The following is a 16,394-nucleotide window of genomic DNA, read 5'->3' as shown; positions in this document are numbered from 1 at the left end:
CGCTAAGGTATCAGTGTTACACATGCATAATAACTGTACTCTGTATATAAATAAAACCTGAATTCAATCTGCAAATTACAGTGTCCTCTTTCCATCGGATGGGAGTATAGTGGGCGCTTCACTGCCATGTTTATGCCAGTCAGGGGCAGGCTGGCCTAAGGTCAGGAGGCAAAGACCCTCCAGGCAGGTCTCATATTGATTAGTTCCGGGGGCTAGGCTCTGCACAGGTTGCAGAGAGCCCACCTTTGTGTAGGCTGGGCAGACGTACGTGGCTGTGTCATTCACTACACCCAACATGGGCGTTCAGAACGCTTGGCATACGCAAGTTCCAACTTGAGTCTCACAAGAGAAATGCTTGGTACATACTAGGACATGGGGGCAGATGTATTAACCTGGAGAAGGCACAGGGAAGTGATAAACCAGTGATATGTGCAAGGTGATAAACACACCAGCCAATCAGCTCCCATATGTAAATTAACAGTTAGGAGCTGATTGGCTGGTGCATTATCACCTTGCACTTAACACTGCTTTATCATTGGTTTATCACTTCCTTATGCCTTCTACAGGTTAATACATCTAAAAGTTTGTTCCGGCACTTGATGTCTGTGAATGTCGTAGTTCAGAGACATATCGCACTGGCCCAGTCGATGCCAATATATCTTGCAGATTAATTAAGGTGTTGGTAAGTGTTAATAAAAAAGAAGCAAACGCTGTTTTAAAAAGTGTTACATAGATTAGACGTGTTAATGAAAATGCTTAAGTGCTGTAATAGAAAAAAAAACACTTGAAAGTGTTAAAACAAGTGCTAAATTAAGTATCCTATTAGCCTCTATGTCGTTTCAGCCGATCAAAACGAAAGGATATTGGCCCTCATTCCGAGTTGTTCGCTTGCTAGCTGCTTTTAGCAGCATTGCACACGCTAAGCCGCCGCCCTCTGGAAGTGTATCTTAGCATAGCAGAATTGCGAACGAAAGATTAGCAGAATTGCGAATAGAAATTTCTTAGCAGTTTCTGAGTAGCTCGAGACTTACTCAGCCTTTGCGATCAGTTCAGTCAGTTTCGTTCCTGGTTTGACGTCACAAACCCAGACACTCCCCCATTTCTTCAGACACTCCTGCGTTTTTCCCAGAAACGCCAGCGTTTTTTCGCACACACCCAGAAAACGACCAGTTTCCGCCCAGAAACACCCACTTCCTGTCAATCACAGTACGATCGCCAGAACGATGAAAAATCCTCGTTATGCCGTGAGTAAAATACCTAACTTTTGTGTAAAATAACTAAGCGCATGCGCTCTGCGAACCTTGCGCATGCGCAGTAAGCGACTAATCGCAATATAGCGAAAATCGGCAACGAGCGAACAACTCGGAATGACCCCCATTGTGATTAATGACCGACGGTTATTATCGCAGTATCCAATTAGAGGCCGTAATTGGACCCACGACCATACGTCCCCGATCCGATGTGTTATTGTGGCTCCGGCAGCCCCTTATCGCGGATTATGCCCTTGGGGATGTAAGCTGAAATGTAAAAGTGTACTGTTTGGGAGCCCAAATGGCACTTTTCGGGATAGCACCCGTTAGTTTAGTTGGGTTTAGCTGTTTGACGCAGCTACACTTGACATTAGACGGGGGGGGGGGGGCGCAATAACAATAGAATACCCCCTATTACGTGCTGCAATAGAGCCCCCAGACCAGAAAATTCTGTGTAGATGTCAAGTAAGCTGCAGGTGGCTTTAGTGGCAATTTGGCAACCATTCATCTTTAAGACGTAATCTCAACGAATCCAGAATTTACCATTTTCTATTATTTTAATTACGATTCAAACTGTTTTTAAATCCATTTTAGTAATACTTCACTGCAGTTTTTAAATGTTCCTATTCTGCCGCTGATCTATCTCCTTGCTGAGTAACTATCTCCTGCGCCTAGAGAGACTGCTGCTGCAGCTGATGTGTCCTTTCTGCTACGTATGGGCACAGTGAATTTCCTCTGCCTCATTTCCCTGCCTCTCTGCCACTGTAAAGGAAAGCAATGATTACTTTTTAATAATCCTATTTACTTTTAAACGCAGCTTTAATTAATGTACTGTAGTGTATCTCTTTGTTCCATATGTGAAATGGTATTTTTGATCCCCGGAATACAGTCCTCCTACTTCTCCTTAATACGTCTAGGAAAGGTAACAGAATATAAGAGAAAAAATCAGGGCTAATTTAGAGTGTTTTTAAGGGATGTAGTTAGCATTCCGACGCTCAGGATGTCGGCGGACAGAAGACCAGTGCCAGAATCCTGACATCGCTCAGAATCCTAACAGCTGAAAGTATCAGGGGGTGGGCTAGGGTTATGCTGCGGGGGGAGGCTAGGCACAGGCTGCGGGGAGGGGGGATTAGGGTTAGGCTGCAAAAAGAGAGGTTTAGGGTTAGCGCGTGGGAGGCAAAGTTAGTGTTAGGCTGTGGGTGGGAAGGTTAGGGTTGGGCCTGCGAGCAGGGAGGGTTAGGAAGAGTGTAAGAACTTTGGGGGTCATTCCGAGTTGTTCGCTCTGTAAATTTCTTCGCATCGCAGCGATTTTCCGCTTAGTGCGCATGCGCAATGTCCGCACTGCGACTGCGCCAAGTAAATTTGCTATGCAGTTAGGAATTTTACTCACGGTTTTTTCCTCGTTCTGGTGATCGTAATGTGATTGACAGGATGTGGGTGTTTCTGTGCGGAAACTGGCCGTTTTATGGGTGTGTGTGAAAAAACGCTACAGTTTCTGGGAAAAACGCGGGAGTGGCTGGAGAAACGGAGGAGTGTCTGGCCGAACGCTGGGTGTGTTTGTGACGTCAAACCAGAAACGACAAACACTGAACTGATCGCAGATGCCGAGTAAGTCTCGAGTTACTCAGAAACTGCACAGAGATGTCTTATCGCAATATTGCGAATCTTTCGTTCGCAATTTTAAGAAGCTAAGATTCACTCCCAGTAGGCGGCGGCTTAGCATGTGCAAAGCTGCTAAAAGCAGCTTGCGAGCGAACAACTCGGAATGACCCCCTTGAAGTAGGCTTATCTTTCTTATGAAGAACTGTCGTGATTCTCACCGTCGGAATGCCGGTGTCGGTATTTTAACCTCTGGCATCCTCAACACCGAGATCCTGTATCACACCCGTTTTTAAGTAGTTAAAAAGACAGATTACCCAACAGACACTGGGACATGAAGGGCCCACCAGGGGAATGCAGTGGTTGGGGCCCAAGCTTAGGGGTGTGGCCAGTCTCCAAAGAGGTGTGGCCAGCCACCATATAGGTTTAGCCAACCATTAGAGAGTGCATGGTCTAGGCCCCTTAACAAATATATACAGTAAATATTGCTAGTGCATGCAAGCTAATGTACCAGATTAGTAACAGGAAGGCACCATTGTCCTGTGCAGCATAATGTAACATACAGTATAAAATTCAGGTTCACAGTCTGGAACCTGATCCCTAGTTGATGAGGTGGGCTCTCAGGCAGTGGGGTATGCCGGGAGCTTACCCTGACTACTGACCACCATATTTATGGAACTAGACAGGTCCAGAGCTGGCCATACTGTCATACCAGTTTAAACTAAACTAACATTCTAAAAACAGAGGAAAATAGGATTTTAATTACCTACCGGTAAAACTTTTCTCCTAGTCCATAAGGGATACTGGGGACACTTAGTACGATCGGGTATAGATGGGGTCCAAAGGAGCCGGTGCACTTTAAAACTTCAAAGCTAGAGATGAGCGGGTTCGGTTTTACTCGGTTTTACTCGGTTCTCAAAACGGCATCTAATTGGCTCACGGATGTCACGTGTTTTGGATAGCCAATAAGATTCGGTTTTGAGAACCGAGTAAAACCGAATCCGCTCATCTCTACTTCAAACAGGGTGTGCTGGCTCCTCCCCTCTATGCCCTCCTCCACAGCTCAGTCTAGGGAAACTGTGCCTGAAGGAGATGGACATACTTTAGAGGAGGGAACATGACCAGACAACAGGTGGCGAGAGTAACGGACCAGCACACAGCAGAACAACCAAACCAGCAACAGCCAGTGAACAAAACAGCAACAGCTGAGTCACACAACTTTCAAACAAGAACAAACTTGCAGGAAGTGGAAGCACAGAGGCGGGCGCCCAGTATCCCTTATGGACTACGAGAAAAGGATTTACCGGTAGGTAATTAAAATCCTATTTTCTCTAACATCCGTAAGGGATACTGGGGACACTTAGTACGATGGGGACGTCCCAAAGCTCCCAGAACGGGTGGGAACGTGCTGAGACGCCTGCAACACCGTATGTCCGAATTGGACATCCTCTTTTGCCAGGGTATCAAACCTGTAGTACTTGAGAAACGTTTTTGCCTGAACCCCTTCCCTTCTGATTCTTTTTAGAACCCTGGGAAGCAACGGGATTGGAGGAAACAGGTACACTAGCTGGTAGGCCCAAGGCGACGTCAGTGCATCCACTGCCACCGCTTGAGGGTCCCTTGTCCTGGTGCAATAGCGCCAGAGCTAGTGTTGAGCCAAGAAGCCATCAGATCGATCTGTGGAAAGCCCCACTGATCCGTTATCATTCAGAAAACCTGCGGATGGAGTTCCCAATCGCCTGGGTGTAGTTCGTGACGACTTAGGAAGTCCGCCTCCCAGTTGTCCAATCCCGGAATGAATATGGTCGATACTGCCCTTGCATTCCTTTCTACCCAGAGGAGTATCTTGGATACCTCTCGCATACAGGCCCTGCTCTTTGTTCCTCCCTGCCGACTGACATACGCCCCAGCCGTGGCGTTGTCCGACTGAACCTGAATGGCTTGACCTTGAAGCAGGTGAGACGCCTGTAGCAGAGCACTGTAGATCACCCTGAGTTCCAGTATGTTTATGGGAAGAACGGCTTCATGGCTTGACCACCTGCCCTGGAACTGTGCCCCTTGGTTGACAGCTCCCCAACCTCGAAGGCTCGCGTCCGTGGTCAAGAGAATCCAATCCTGGATCCCGAAGCTCCGACCCTCCAAGAGATTGGAGGGTTGCAACCACCACAGGAGAGAGATCCTGGCCTGCAGTAAGAGACGTATGACCTGGTGCATCTGCAAATGCGAACCTGACCATTTCTTCAGGAGATCCAGTTGGAATGTCCTCACATGGAATCTGCCGAATGGAATGGCCTCGTAGGAGGCCACCATCTTTCCCAACAGGCGGGTGCAAAGATGTACAGAGACCTGGTTCGGATGCAGAACCACTCGTACCAACTCCTGAATTTTCCTGGTCTTGTCCACAGGAGCGACCGTGTCCAATATTATCCCTAGGAACTGGAGACGCAGGGTTGGCTCGAGGTGGGATTTCTGCGAGTTCAAAATCCAACCGTGGTGTGACAGTAGTGTGGTCATGCGACAGAAGCTGTCCAATAGTTGTTCCTTCGATATTTGCCTTTATTAACAGATTGTACAGGTAGGGGACAAAGTTCACTCCCCGAATCCGGAGTAGGAACATCATCTCCGCCATCACCTTTGTGAAAACCCTTGGGGTCGTGGATAGGCCAAAGGGCAGCACCTGGAACTGGTAGTATTTGTCCAGCAGAACAAACCAGTGGTAGGCTTGGTGAGGTGGCCATATTGGAATATGGAGGAACGCGTCCTTTATGTCCAGAGAGGCTAAGAACTCGCCCTCCTCCAGAACTGAGATCACTGCTCTCAGAGACTCCATTTTGAACCGGAAAACCTGCAGATATGGGTTTAACGATTTTAGGTTCAAAATGGGCCTCACGGAACCATCCAGTCTTGGTACCACAAACAGGCTGAAATAATAAACCTCGTCCCGTTGGTGCAGTGGTACTGGGACAATGACTTGAGTCTGGATCAATTGTTGAATCGCCCCCTGTAGCGTGAGGCGCATGTCCTCGGAAGCCGGTAAGCCCGATTTGAAAAACCTGTGAGGAGAACACTCAAACTCCACCTTGCAGCCCTGGGAAACCAGGTCTTTCATCCAAGCATCCTGGCAGGAGCTTTCCCAATAAGGCTGAAGAATCTCAGCCGAGCTCCCACCCTGAGGTCCCCCATGAGCTGAGGGACACCGTAATGCTGAGGATTTTGAGGAGACAGAGCCGACGCCCTGGTCCTGAGATCCTGTGGTGGCAGGCTTACGAGACTTACCTCTGCAGCCTCTAGTCACACTTAAGGCGCTTCTGGCTTTCCCTTTGAACCTAGCAGTCCAAAAGGATTTTAGTGAAGGTCCTGTTTAGGAGTATCAAGCCGGTGGAGCTGCAGACGGGAGGTATGTGGATTATCCAGCTATAGCCTTCGAAATCCACGTGTCCAATTCACCTCCATACAGCCAATCACCTGTGAAAGGTAAAGCCTCTACACTCCGCTTTGATTCTGCGTACCGCCACCCACTGGCGTAGCACAGCGCCCTGCGTGCAGAAACCGCCATGGAAAAAGTACGAGCATTAATAGTAGCTATGCTTTTAATAGTTTCACAAAGAAACCGAGCAGAATCCTGAATGTGCTGAACCAGCGTTACCATATCAGCCAGGGACTTCTCCCCATTGAGGCCCTCTTGAATGTTACCTGCCCAGGTATGTATGGCGTGGGTCACCCAACAGCCAGCAATAACAGGCCTCTGAGAGGCTCCTGCTGCCACATAGATTTCAAAGTGGCTTCTATTTTTCTGTCTGCAGGTTCTTTTATGGCAGTAGCCCCTGGAACCGGTAGTACCGTCTTTTTTGACAGACGTGATACTGAAGCATCAACATCAGGGGGAGTTTCTCAGACATTTCGCCTCTCTAGAGCGAAACGAAATGCAGCAATCAATTTCTTTGTAACCTGGAATTTTTTTTCAGGAGTAGAGCCATGGTTCCTTGAAAAGATCATCCAGTTCCTTAGAATCAGGAAAGGTGACTAGCACTTTCTTTTGTGCAGTGAAAAAGTATTGCGGAGCATCTTCCTCATTCCCAGGAACATGCAAGACATAGCAAGGATGAGAGACTCCACACCCTGAGTTGTAGAGGAATCCTCCACTTCAGTATTTGATTCCAACTCCTCACCCTCTTCCACCTCAGGTACCTCCTCCTCAGATTCTGAGAGGATGTCAGGTTACCCCCTTTTCTGGGGTAGTGGAAGTGAGAGTGGTTACACGGCTGCCCACCGATTTATCTTTGATCAGATTAGCCATGGACTGTTGCAACTGCTGCCTTTCTTGCCTAGCAGAAGTCAATTCATTGGACATGTCAGCCATCATAGATTTAATAGAACTCAACCAAGCTGGTTCCTGCAAGTCACCCCCAGTGGCAAACGCAGGATTTGCATGGGGGGGTTTCCAGAACTGGGTGGAGCCAATCACGGAGGTGGGGACTGAGGTGACCCAGTATATGCTGGGTCCATAAAACTAGTGTGTCTGTGCGTGTATATATATATATATATATATATATATATATATATATATATATCCCATGTAAAGAAGGCAGCACTCAGAGACTTGAAGGTGCAAAAGAATATTTAGTAAACAAGCTGCAGAGTTACATCAACGTTTCGGGGCGCGCAGCCCCTTCATCAGGATGACAGCCATTAATAATACTCATGCAGCTAAAAAAAATAAAAATAAAAAAAAATTATTAAGTGGAGGGGGGTTTCTGGGTGCTCGGAACCCCCCCCCCCCCCCCCCCTGGGTGCGCCACGTCCCCCACATGCCACACTCATGTGAAGGCTGATTGCATGAGAGACTCTGCAGGGGAGGGAGAAAATCTAGTGTGACAGAGAGAACACACAGCTCTCTTCACCATGTTGACAGGGGGTATGGGTCATTAGGTCGACCACACTTAGGTCGATAGTCATTAGGTCGACCACTATTGGTCGACATGCATTAGGTCAACACGGTCACTAGGTCGACATGGTCATTAGGTCGACATGAACAAGGTCGACATGGAACAAGGTCGACATGAGTTTTTTTACTTTTTTGGGTGTCGTATTCTTCTTAAAGTGACGGGGAACCGCTTCGCTCACCATGCTTCGGGCAAGGTGCTTCGCTCCGCTACCACTGCGCTCGACACAGGATACTATTCCCAGTCGTAGTCCATGTGGATTGTAAAGTATGAAAAAGTAAAAAAAAAAAAAAATTAGAAAAACGCATGTTGACTTTTTTTTCATGTCGACCTAGTGACCATGTTGACCTTAAGCATGTCAACAAATAGTGGTCGACCTAATGACTGTCGACCTAAGTGTGGTCGACATAATGACCCTATCCCCTGACAGGGAACATTTACATCCACACATATACACACAGAGCCTGCCCAGCCCAGTATGTGTGGAGAGACTCAGAGAAGGAGGGGCCAGCACGAACCTGTATCTAATAACGGAGATATCAGAAGTTAGGCAATATGGTATAATTATGTGTGAGAAGCCTAATATAAGGTTCCCACAGTGGGCTCTCCCCTTTTCTACACCCCTGTACCAGTGTCTGGCCGTGGAGTATCCTTTGGAGGAGCTGATTTTCCTGCTGCAGCGCTGAGAGTGCAGGAAATGGCGCCAGGAAGCCGCTGGTCCCGCTCTGAGGTAGCTCCACCCCCTCCAATGGCACCGGAGCTACTTGCATATTTATACTTGCAAAGTCTCATACAAAGTGTAAAATGAGGTATAAGCACCTATTTTCACTACCGCTGCCAGTCTGCGTGGGGGTGCTATGGGATCACCCCGGGGGGAGTCCGTATGCCCGCCCTGTGACCATGCCGCACCAGTAACCGGGGGGACCCCCCCAGCAACACTCACCACCTTGATCTTCAGGCTCTGTGCTGCGGGTGTATGCGCGAGAGCGCCATGCCTGCGGTACACTAACCCTCAGGACCGTTATCAGAGGTATCTGACTCAGCAACTCCAAGAGGCCAGTGTCGGTCCCCACCCAGCGTCCCTCGGTCCAGGTAGGCTGTTGCCCTCCCATCATAGAGGGGAGGAGCCAGCACACCCTGTTTGAAGTTTTAAAGTTCACCGGCTCCATTGGACCCCATCTATACCCCATCGTACTAAGTGTCCCCAGTATCCCTTATGGATGTTAGAGAAATCTAACAAAATTATCCAAACAAAGGGCATAAAATAGAAAATGAAGTGATCTATTAAAGGGTGAAACGCTGCCTCTGGCAAATACGGGTGTTATGACTGGTAATAGGGCTCTGTAAAGTAACATTATTTTACATTTTTATTATTATTTTTTTAACTAAGCTAGGGTCCTAAATGTGCGCAACCCTTGAGACTGCACCAGCAAAGTGGTAAGTAACCCCTAACCAATCCAGGCAATTATTGCCAAGACAGCTGGGCATTTTAAAGATCCATTTCGGCGGTAGGTAATTCTCTTACATAAGCTAAGCCTCCTTGCTGCATTCTAATGAATAAAAACCCCTAAAACTGTAACACAGTCAGCATTTTTTCCCCATAAAACCCAGGGGCAATAAAAGTAATGTGCTTGTAACTGCACACATATGTAAATTGGATAAATGTACTGTAGCTCGTTATATCCATTGATTGACCACCACAAGAGACGGCAGATAATTACTGGTTTCCTGGAAAGGACGTAGCTGGGGAATAGTCACATAAAGGTTCTTTGTGATAAGTGTTTGTATTATTATGTTATAAAGCGTATCTTTTGATCAAGGAAAAGATTTACTTTCAGAATGGTACACAGGGGCTTGTCACCTAGATTTGCTGATCTCGTGGTAAAATCTGCAGGTCATTGGCAAATACGTTTGATGCCTGAATATGTATAATAGTCATTTACCAGATAAAGAAACCTACTGTATTTGCCGTCAGTTTGTAGAAAAAAAAAATGGCAGACTGTAACCTGACAAGATCACCTGAGTTCTAGGTAACCCAGCGAAAGTCCAATAAATACTGTATGTTCAACTTATAAGAGATGCATGAATACTGTGTCATTAAGGCACTGTAACAGAACATGTTTCAATGATATTTATGCCTGGGCACAAGTGACTTAATTTGTACCCAAGTCATTTTGATTTAACCATGTGTGCTGAAACATGGATATCCTTAAAACCAGGACCATTTCTGGCCCGAAACGCCGTTCCTGAAGGTCTTTTCTAAAATGATGTAATCAGGAATGGCATATCGGAACGTCTGTGGCCTGCCCACTTTGCGGTGTATGGGATATGGGGCGTGCGGCCATTTAAATTGTGGCTCTGGTCGTCAGCCAATCAGAGCTCGCGGACTGGCAGCAGCGGCTCCTGATTGGCTGCCGGCCCGCAAGCTTTGATTGTCTCATAAGCCGGCGCCATATTTCAAATTGACTCAGTGAGATGGGACACAGTGAGGGGCAGGCTGTGCTTTCCTCCCCTAAGACACTGTCAGCGGCAGAGGTAGCAGCAGCAGAAAAGGGGTGAGCACTACTGGGGGCAGAATGTGTATCTGGCACTACTGGGGCATTTTGTATATGGCACTACTCTGGGAGAATTGTGTATCTTGCACTACATTGGGAGCATTGTGTATCTGGCACTACACTGGGGGGCATTGTGTAGCTGGCACTACACTGGGGGCATCATGTGTATATATATATTGCACTACTGGAGGAATTATGTGTATATATGGCACTACTGGGGGTACGGAGTGTATGTGTATATATATATTTATATATATATATATATATATATATATATATATACATATACATATAGCACTACTGGTGGCATTATGTGCTTTAAAAAAAAAAACGTTTATGCATAAATTGATGCCCTGCCCCTTTGGTAGCTCGACCTATTGTACATCCCCACCCACCTCTGCCCTGCCCACAGTTCCTGAACCTATTTACCTACAAAGATAGCACTGCTTAAAACCCTTCCTGTAAGAGTGACTTGCGGACCGAGTTTGGGAAACACTGCATTAGTACTGTACATTAAAATCATCTCTGCTAAAATACTGTTATATTATTTCTGTCTTTGCAGAAATGTCACCTTGTCATGCCACTGGTTTATTCCTCTAAATCTATGTAGTAAGTCATTGGTTTTGTGTCCCTCTCTGTATCTTTGGTCTGTTGCACATTCGTACTTTTAATCCGGGAAACCGCACACGTATTTTGTCAATATATAAGGCGAATGTCATGTACGTACCATGCAACTATAGATTTTGGTATTGGGACAGTGTGCACTGCAGTGAATGGACACATACCGTAATGTGTCCAGCCCAACCCTGACCCGGGTGGCCTGCGATATGAACAGTGTGACCTGGGTCACGCTAAAAGTATACTCACACAGAGAGCCATGTCACAGGCGCTTGGAGATGATGTCGTCTCCAAGCGCTGGCAAAGGGAATGAACCAGGGAATGAACGCAGCGCGTTCAAAAACTCAGGTCGGACCCAGGTGTTTTGGTGTGAAAGGGGTATAAGAGAGGCTCAAAACTGTTGGCGCTGCACACAAACCCCCTCCACCCTCTACCCCAGCTGCTGTAATACAGCCAAACGCCATCTTCATTCCATTCACGGATACAGAAGTAACAATTACTTCATGAATGCCCTGTGCCAAGACATTAATGTGTCCTATGTTGCAGGACTGACAAGAGATCTATCGGGCCCTGTGTGAATACCGGGCCCTCTACTGCAGCTGCACGCCGCTCAAAGGTCACGGTAACGCCATCCTGGAGGCAAGGGGCAGCAGCTCTGAATATCAGCTGTTCCCGCAATCAGTAACACAAGCTACTGAAGAAGCAAAGCTACTTACCACAGAGGTGCCTACTACGCATTCCTGACCTTGGGTCACATATGCACATGGCCCCAGGACACTCATTGAGGACGTGGTGGGAAGATCCACTCGGATCCCTCTTTGCAACCCTGGACCTCCTTCCCATAGGAAAGAGCGAGGCTCTGGGAGTTTTCAGAGTTTGCTGAATACTGATAACACCTGAAAACTAGCATATCCGCATGTACTGTAAAACAGGCCCATTGAGGGTGATAAATAGGCCCATATCACACCCACATGAAGGGCAATTTTGTCACAAACCAATTAACCTACTTATACGATATGGGAATGTGGGGGAAAACCAGTGCACCCAATACAAACCCATTCGAACATGAGAGAACATACAAACTCCACACATATTGAACCCTGATTGTAATTGAACCCATGAAGCCCAGGCTGTGAGGAACGAATACTAATCATTATACAAATATTTATGTATAAACAGCTGTATACAGGTACAGCACAATGATATAATAGTGTAAAAACGAAACCGTACACAGTAAGCCTATGTGATGACTCATCTTATCTGATCTCCCTTCTAATTAGCCATTCAGTAGACTCAAACAGAAATCAATTTTCCTAGAATACAGGTTTATATTAATGCCTTTATCTCTGATGAGTATTTTCATATATTACCTACAGATGTGTCAATGTTTACTGCTGTAATTTCATGTAGAGGACTGTGGTAATAAAGGCATAAACAGGATGGAATAGTAACAGCAATGCTATAAACGATCACAACATTCCAGTAGCACTCCATTGTACCACTCTTCTGGGACCCCAAAAGATGTGGTGTCCAAAAGGCAATGGGGGTCATTCTGACCCGCTCGCTGCGTTAATGCAGCAGAGCGAACGGGTCCCTGCTGAGAATGTGCAGGCGCCGTAGTGCGCCGGCGCATGCCAGACGGCCGAAGGCCGTAGCAGGGATGCGATCGCCTCTGCCTGATTGACAGGCAGAGGTGATCGCTGGGCGTTTGGCCGCCGTTTCGTGGGTTTGGTCCGGCCAACGCAGGTGTGGCCTGACCCAACGGGGGGGCGGGCCGCAGCGGCTGCGTGACGTCACACGCAGCCGCTGCGGGCCGGGGAGTGATGAGTAGCTCCCGGCCAGCATGCTAAAGCTGTGCTGGCTGGGAGCTACTCTTGAAGTGCAAAGACATCGCCGCTGTGCGATGCCTTTGCACTTCTGCGAGGGGGGGCCGGACTGACATGCGGGGCGGACTAGCCCTGTGCTGGGCATCCCCGCGCATGTCTAGGAAGAAGATCGTAGCTGTGCTAAATTTAGCACAGCTACGATCAACTCAGAATGACCCCCTATATACTGTAGCACATCTGACAATCAGAGGACCACCGGGACGCCCATCATGGTGGCCCAGCTCTGAAATATACAATACAATCATCAGACTCCAATCAGATCTATATATATTGCTCAGAAGTCTTCTTACCTCCTTCTCTCCACAAATATGGCTGACAGTGGATGCGGAAGCTGGGCTGGCGGAGGGTCCCAGGACGGAGACAACCCCTTTGGGCAAAATTTGACACACTGCAATAAAAAAAAAAAAAAAAGAAGACAGAAATGGGGGAGAAATTATGAAAAAAGATCCACTAGCATTAACGCTCAATAATTACTGTGACATTTGCTTGTCCTCTATTGCTTTTGTTAGCCCCCATTTCCCTGCCCGGCCCCATAAACATCAATACACTTCAGAGGCTTGACGAAACATCAATGATTCATTCAGCGGATGTGTATAAATGTAGACGCTGCTTGTGGACGCTCTCCGTCCAGGTGATAATGTCTGTATGTCGATTTCTTTCACCTCATTAATTTTCTCTCAGTTTATAGTTCTTTTTCTCTTAGATTATCGGACGTTTATTTCTATCATTTTTCAGCTGACGCTGTGCATGCTTCAATTACAATGTAAATCTAGCTGTCTCAGATTAAACCCAGGGGTCCAGGTCATATGTAATAATTATAATAATTATGTCCCAGGCATCTCCAGCGTCTTAGAAGAGCCTTCAGAAACATAACAGGACAAACTCATAGCTAATTCATACAGAAAGGTACATTGATTTAACTATGTCTGAAAACAAAATACTTAGGGACCCACTTATCAAAATATATTTGCAGCTTATTCCTTGAAAACCTGTTTTTGTGAGGCTAACTGCACAGATTTAGGAGGACATTTACTAAGCAGTGATAAGAGTGGAGAAGTGAGCCAGTAGAGAAGTGGCCCCATCAACCAATCAGCAGCTCTGTATAATTTTATAGTATGCAAATTATAGATGTTACTTCACTGCTGATTGGTTGCCATGGGCAACTTCTCCACTGGCTCACTTCTCCGCTCTTATCACTGCTTAGTAAATGTCCCCCTTAGTATCAGATATCGGGTCCCTCCATTCCTTCCTGCAGCCGCAGCCCCCATAGGTTTCTATGAGCTACACATTGCAAACTTAGGCAGGAGAGGGTTCCCCCAGAACCCTCCCCCGCAGTGGCTGCCAGACATGCATGGTCAATGGGATCGCTCATGACCAGGAGCCTTGAGACCGTAGCGAGCACATGGTAGGGACGGGCTCTTTTTGGAACCTCTGTCCCCACAGTTGCCGCTTAATACATCTGCCCCGTGTATCCCCATCCCACCGCGTGATCTTGGGCGCCAACATCGCGCACCCAGAGTGCACTGCAAATGTAATGATTGATAACTGCCTCCCAAATGGTGTCAAAATAATAATAAAAAAAAAAAAAAATCAGAATTCTGAGCAACTATGGAGAAATGTATCAAAGTTAGGAGAGAGATAAAGTGGAGAGATAAAGTACCAAACAATCAGCTCCTAGCTCTCATTTTTCAAGCACAGCCTGTAACACGGCAGTTAGGAGCTGATTTGTTAGCACTTTATCTCTCTCCAAGCTTTGATACATTTCCCCCTACTGTATGTCATTTGTTTTATTTTCCATTGGAAAGGCATAGTGACTGATTCCCAGTCGGACGCTAGTGTCTGTGTTTCTACGATGCTGCAGAAGCCCGATTTATTACATTACACGTATGTAAGTTTCTATTTGGCTAGTGCGAGGAGCCATACGCCTCCAAGTAAGAAGCCGCCTACACCCACTGTTCTCCTGTCCACAGCTGCAACTGTCATTGTTAGTACCGACACTTGCAGCAACAGGTCCCATGCTAGGAGCAATAGATACGTCTGATCCCCGCTTCCCTTCTCCGTACGCAGGACTCAGAAGAGCACGAAACTCTAGCCACTCGCACATGACAGAACAGTTTCATGCGATCACATTGTCGCTGCCCTGTTCCCTGCCCCAAAATGCACATTTCACGCAAAGACAGACACAATCGGTCAGAGAGGCACAAAAAACTCACTTCTGCAATCTGCACAAGCCTCAGGCTTTCTCCTGATAGGTTCATGAATTTCAGTTGGCTTAATTTCCTATTTGGAAGTTTGCACCTCACTTTCTAGAAGTGAAATTCATAGTTTGCAGTCTGTTTTTCAAGATTCTTAAACAATGCAAAATGAATAAGCTACAGTATAAGCTATTTCACCTGCGTTGGCCGGACCGCGCCCCGAAAACGGCGGCCAAGCGCCGCCGTGCCGCCCCCTCCCGCCCAGCGACCGCCTCTGCCTGTCAATCAGGCAGAAGCGATCACTAGGTAACGCCGGCCTTCAGCCGTCTGCCATGCGCTGGCGCATAGTGGCACCGGCGCAGTTCCGACCCGATCGCTGCACTATGAACAACAGCAGCGTGCGATCAGATCTGAATGACCCCCAGTGTTTCTAACATTTTTTATTTATAATATCCTGTTTTAAGTTGTAGGTGCCCATTTATTATTATTTGATGCCCAATACCATCAAACAGCTGTTTTCGCAGGTTAACTGCAAATATTTAGTATCACAGAGGGACGGCATCAGATGTCGCCAATACTTGCTGCAATCCCTACATTCCCGCAGGCAGCCACATTCCCCATAGGTCTCTAAGAGGAATGCGATGCTGCCAGATTTATCAACTTTATTCCGGAGGTTGGCCCTCGCAGCTACCCCATTGTAGCCTATGACACAGGTACCCCTGGAACCCTCCAGGCAATGGCTGCTGTGCATGTGTGGTCAGCACACAGCAGAACACCAGAAGAACTCAGAGCAGATCGCAGGGACAGGCTTCTGCCGGAGCCTCTGTCCATGCACGGTGCTCTGTAATACATCCCGCCGTTAGAATCACATATTGCAATGCGAATCTGGGCGCTAATACTGCATCCAGATCTCATTGCGGGGTGTGGATCATAGGGTCGACCACACTTAGGTCGACAGTGTTTAGGTCGACCGCTATTGGTCAACAGTAACTAAGTCGACACCTAAAATATGTCGACACAAGCATTAGGTCGACATGGACAAGGTAGACATGACAAAATGTTGACATGAGGTTTTTTTTTTCTGGTGTCGTTTTCTTCGTACAGTGACTGGAAACCCCAATTAGTGCACCGTGTCCTCTCGCATGGCTCATTCCGGCGAGGTGCCTTGCTCCGCTACCGCGGCACAGGTTAGCGTTCCAAATTGTAGTCCACGTGGATCGTAAAGTATGAAAAAGTTTAAAAATAAATAAATAATTGTGAAAAGCTCATGTCAACCTTTTTTCATGTTGACCTAGAACATGTCGACCTAGAAACCATGTCGACATAATGCATGTCGACCTAGAGACCG

General features: G+C 47.1%; 1 protein-coding gene across 3 annotated transcripts in view; it reads right to left on the bottom strand.

Annotated features, from left to right (window-relative positions):
* Positions 1–16,394, bottom strand: part of GRIK5 (glutamate ionotropic receptor kainate type subunit 5) — a 492,150-nt gene that overhangs the window by 161,090 nt on the left and 314,666 nt on the right. For all 3 annotated transcript variants that reach the window (XM_063942365.1, XM_063942364.1, XM_063942366.1), the window contains one exon: positions 13,142–13,239. In XM_063942365.1, the coding sequence (XP_063798435.1) occupies positions 13,142–13,239 (98 nt within the window). The remainder of the gene's footprint in view (positions 1–13,141; positions 13,240–16,394) is intronic.

Source organism: Pseudophryne corroboree, chromosome 10 (assembly GCF_028390025.1).
Source record: "Pseudophryne corroboree isolate aPseCor3 chromosome 10, aPseCor3.hap2, whole genome shotgun sequence".
Taxonomy (NCBI): domain Eukaryota; kingdom Metazoa; phylum Chordata; class Amphibia; order Anura; family Myobatrachidae; genus Pseudophryne; species Pseudophryne corroboree.
The sequence above is the reverse complement of the archived record's forward strand: the minus strand, read 5'-3'. Positions and strand labels throughout refer to the sequence as shown.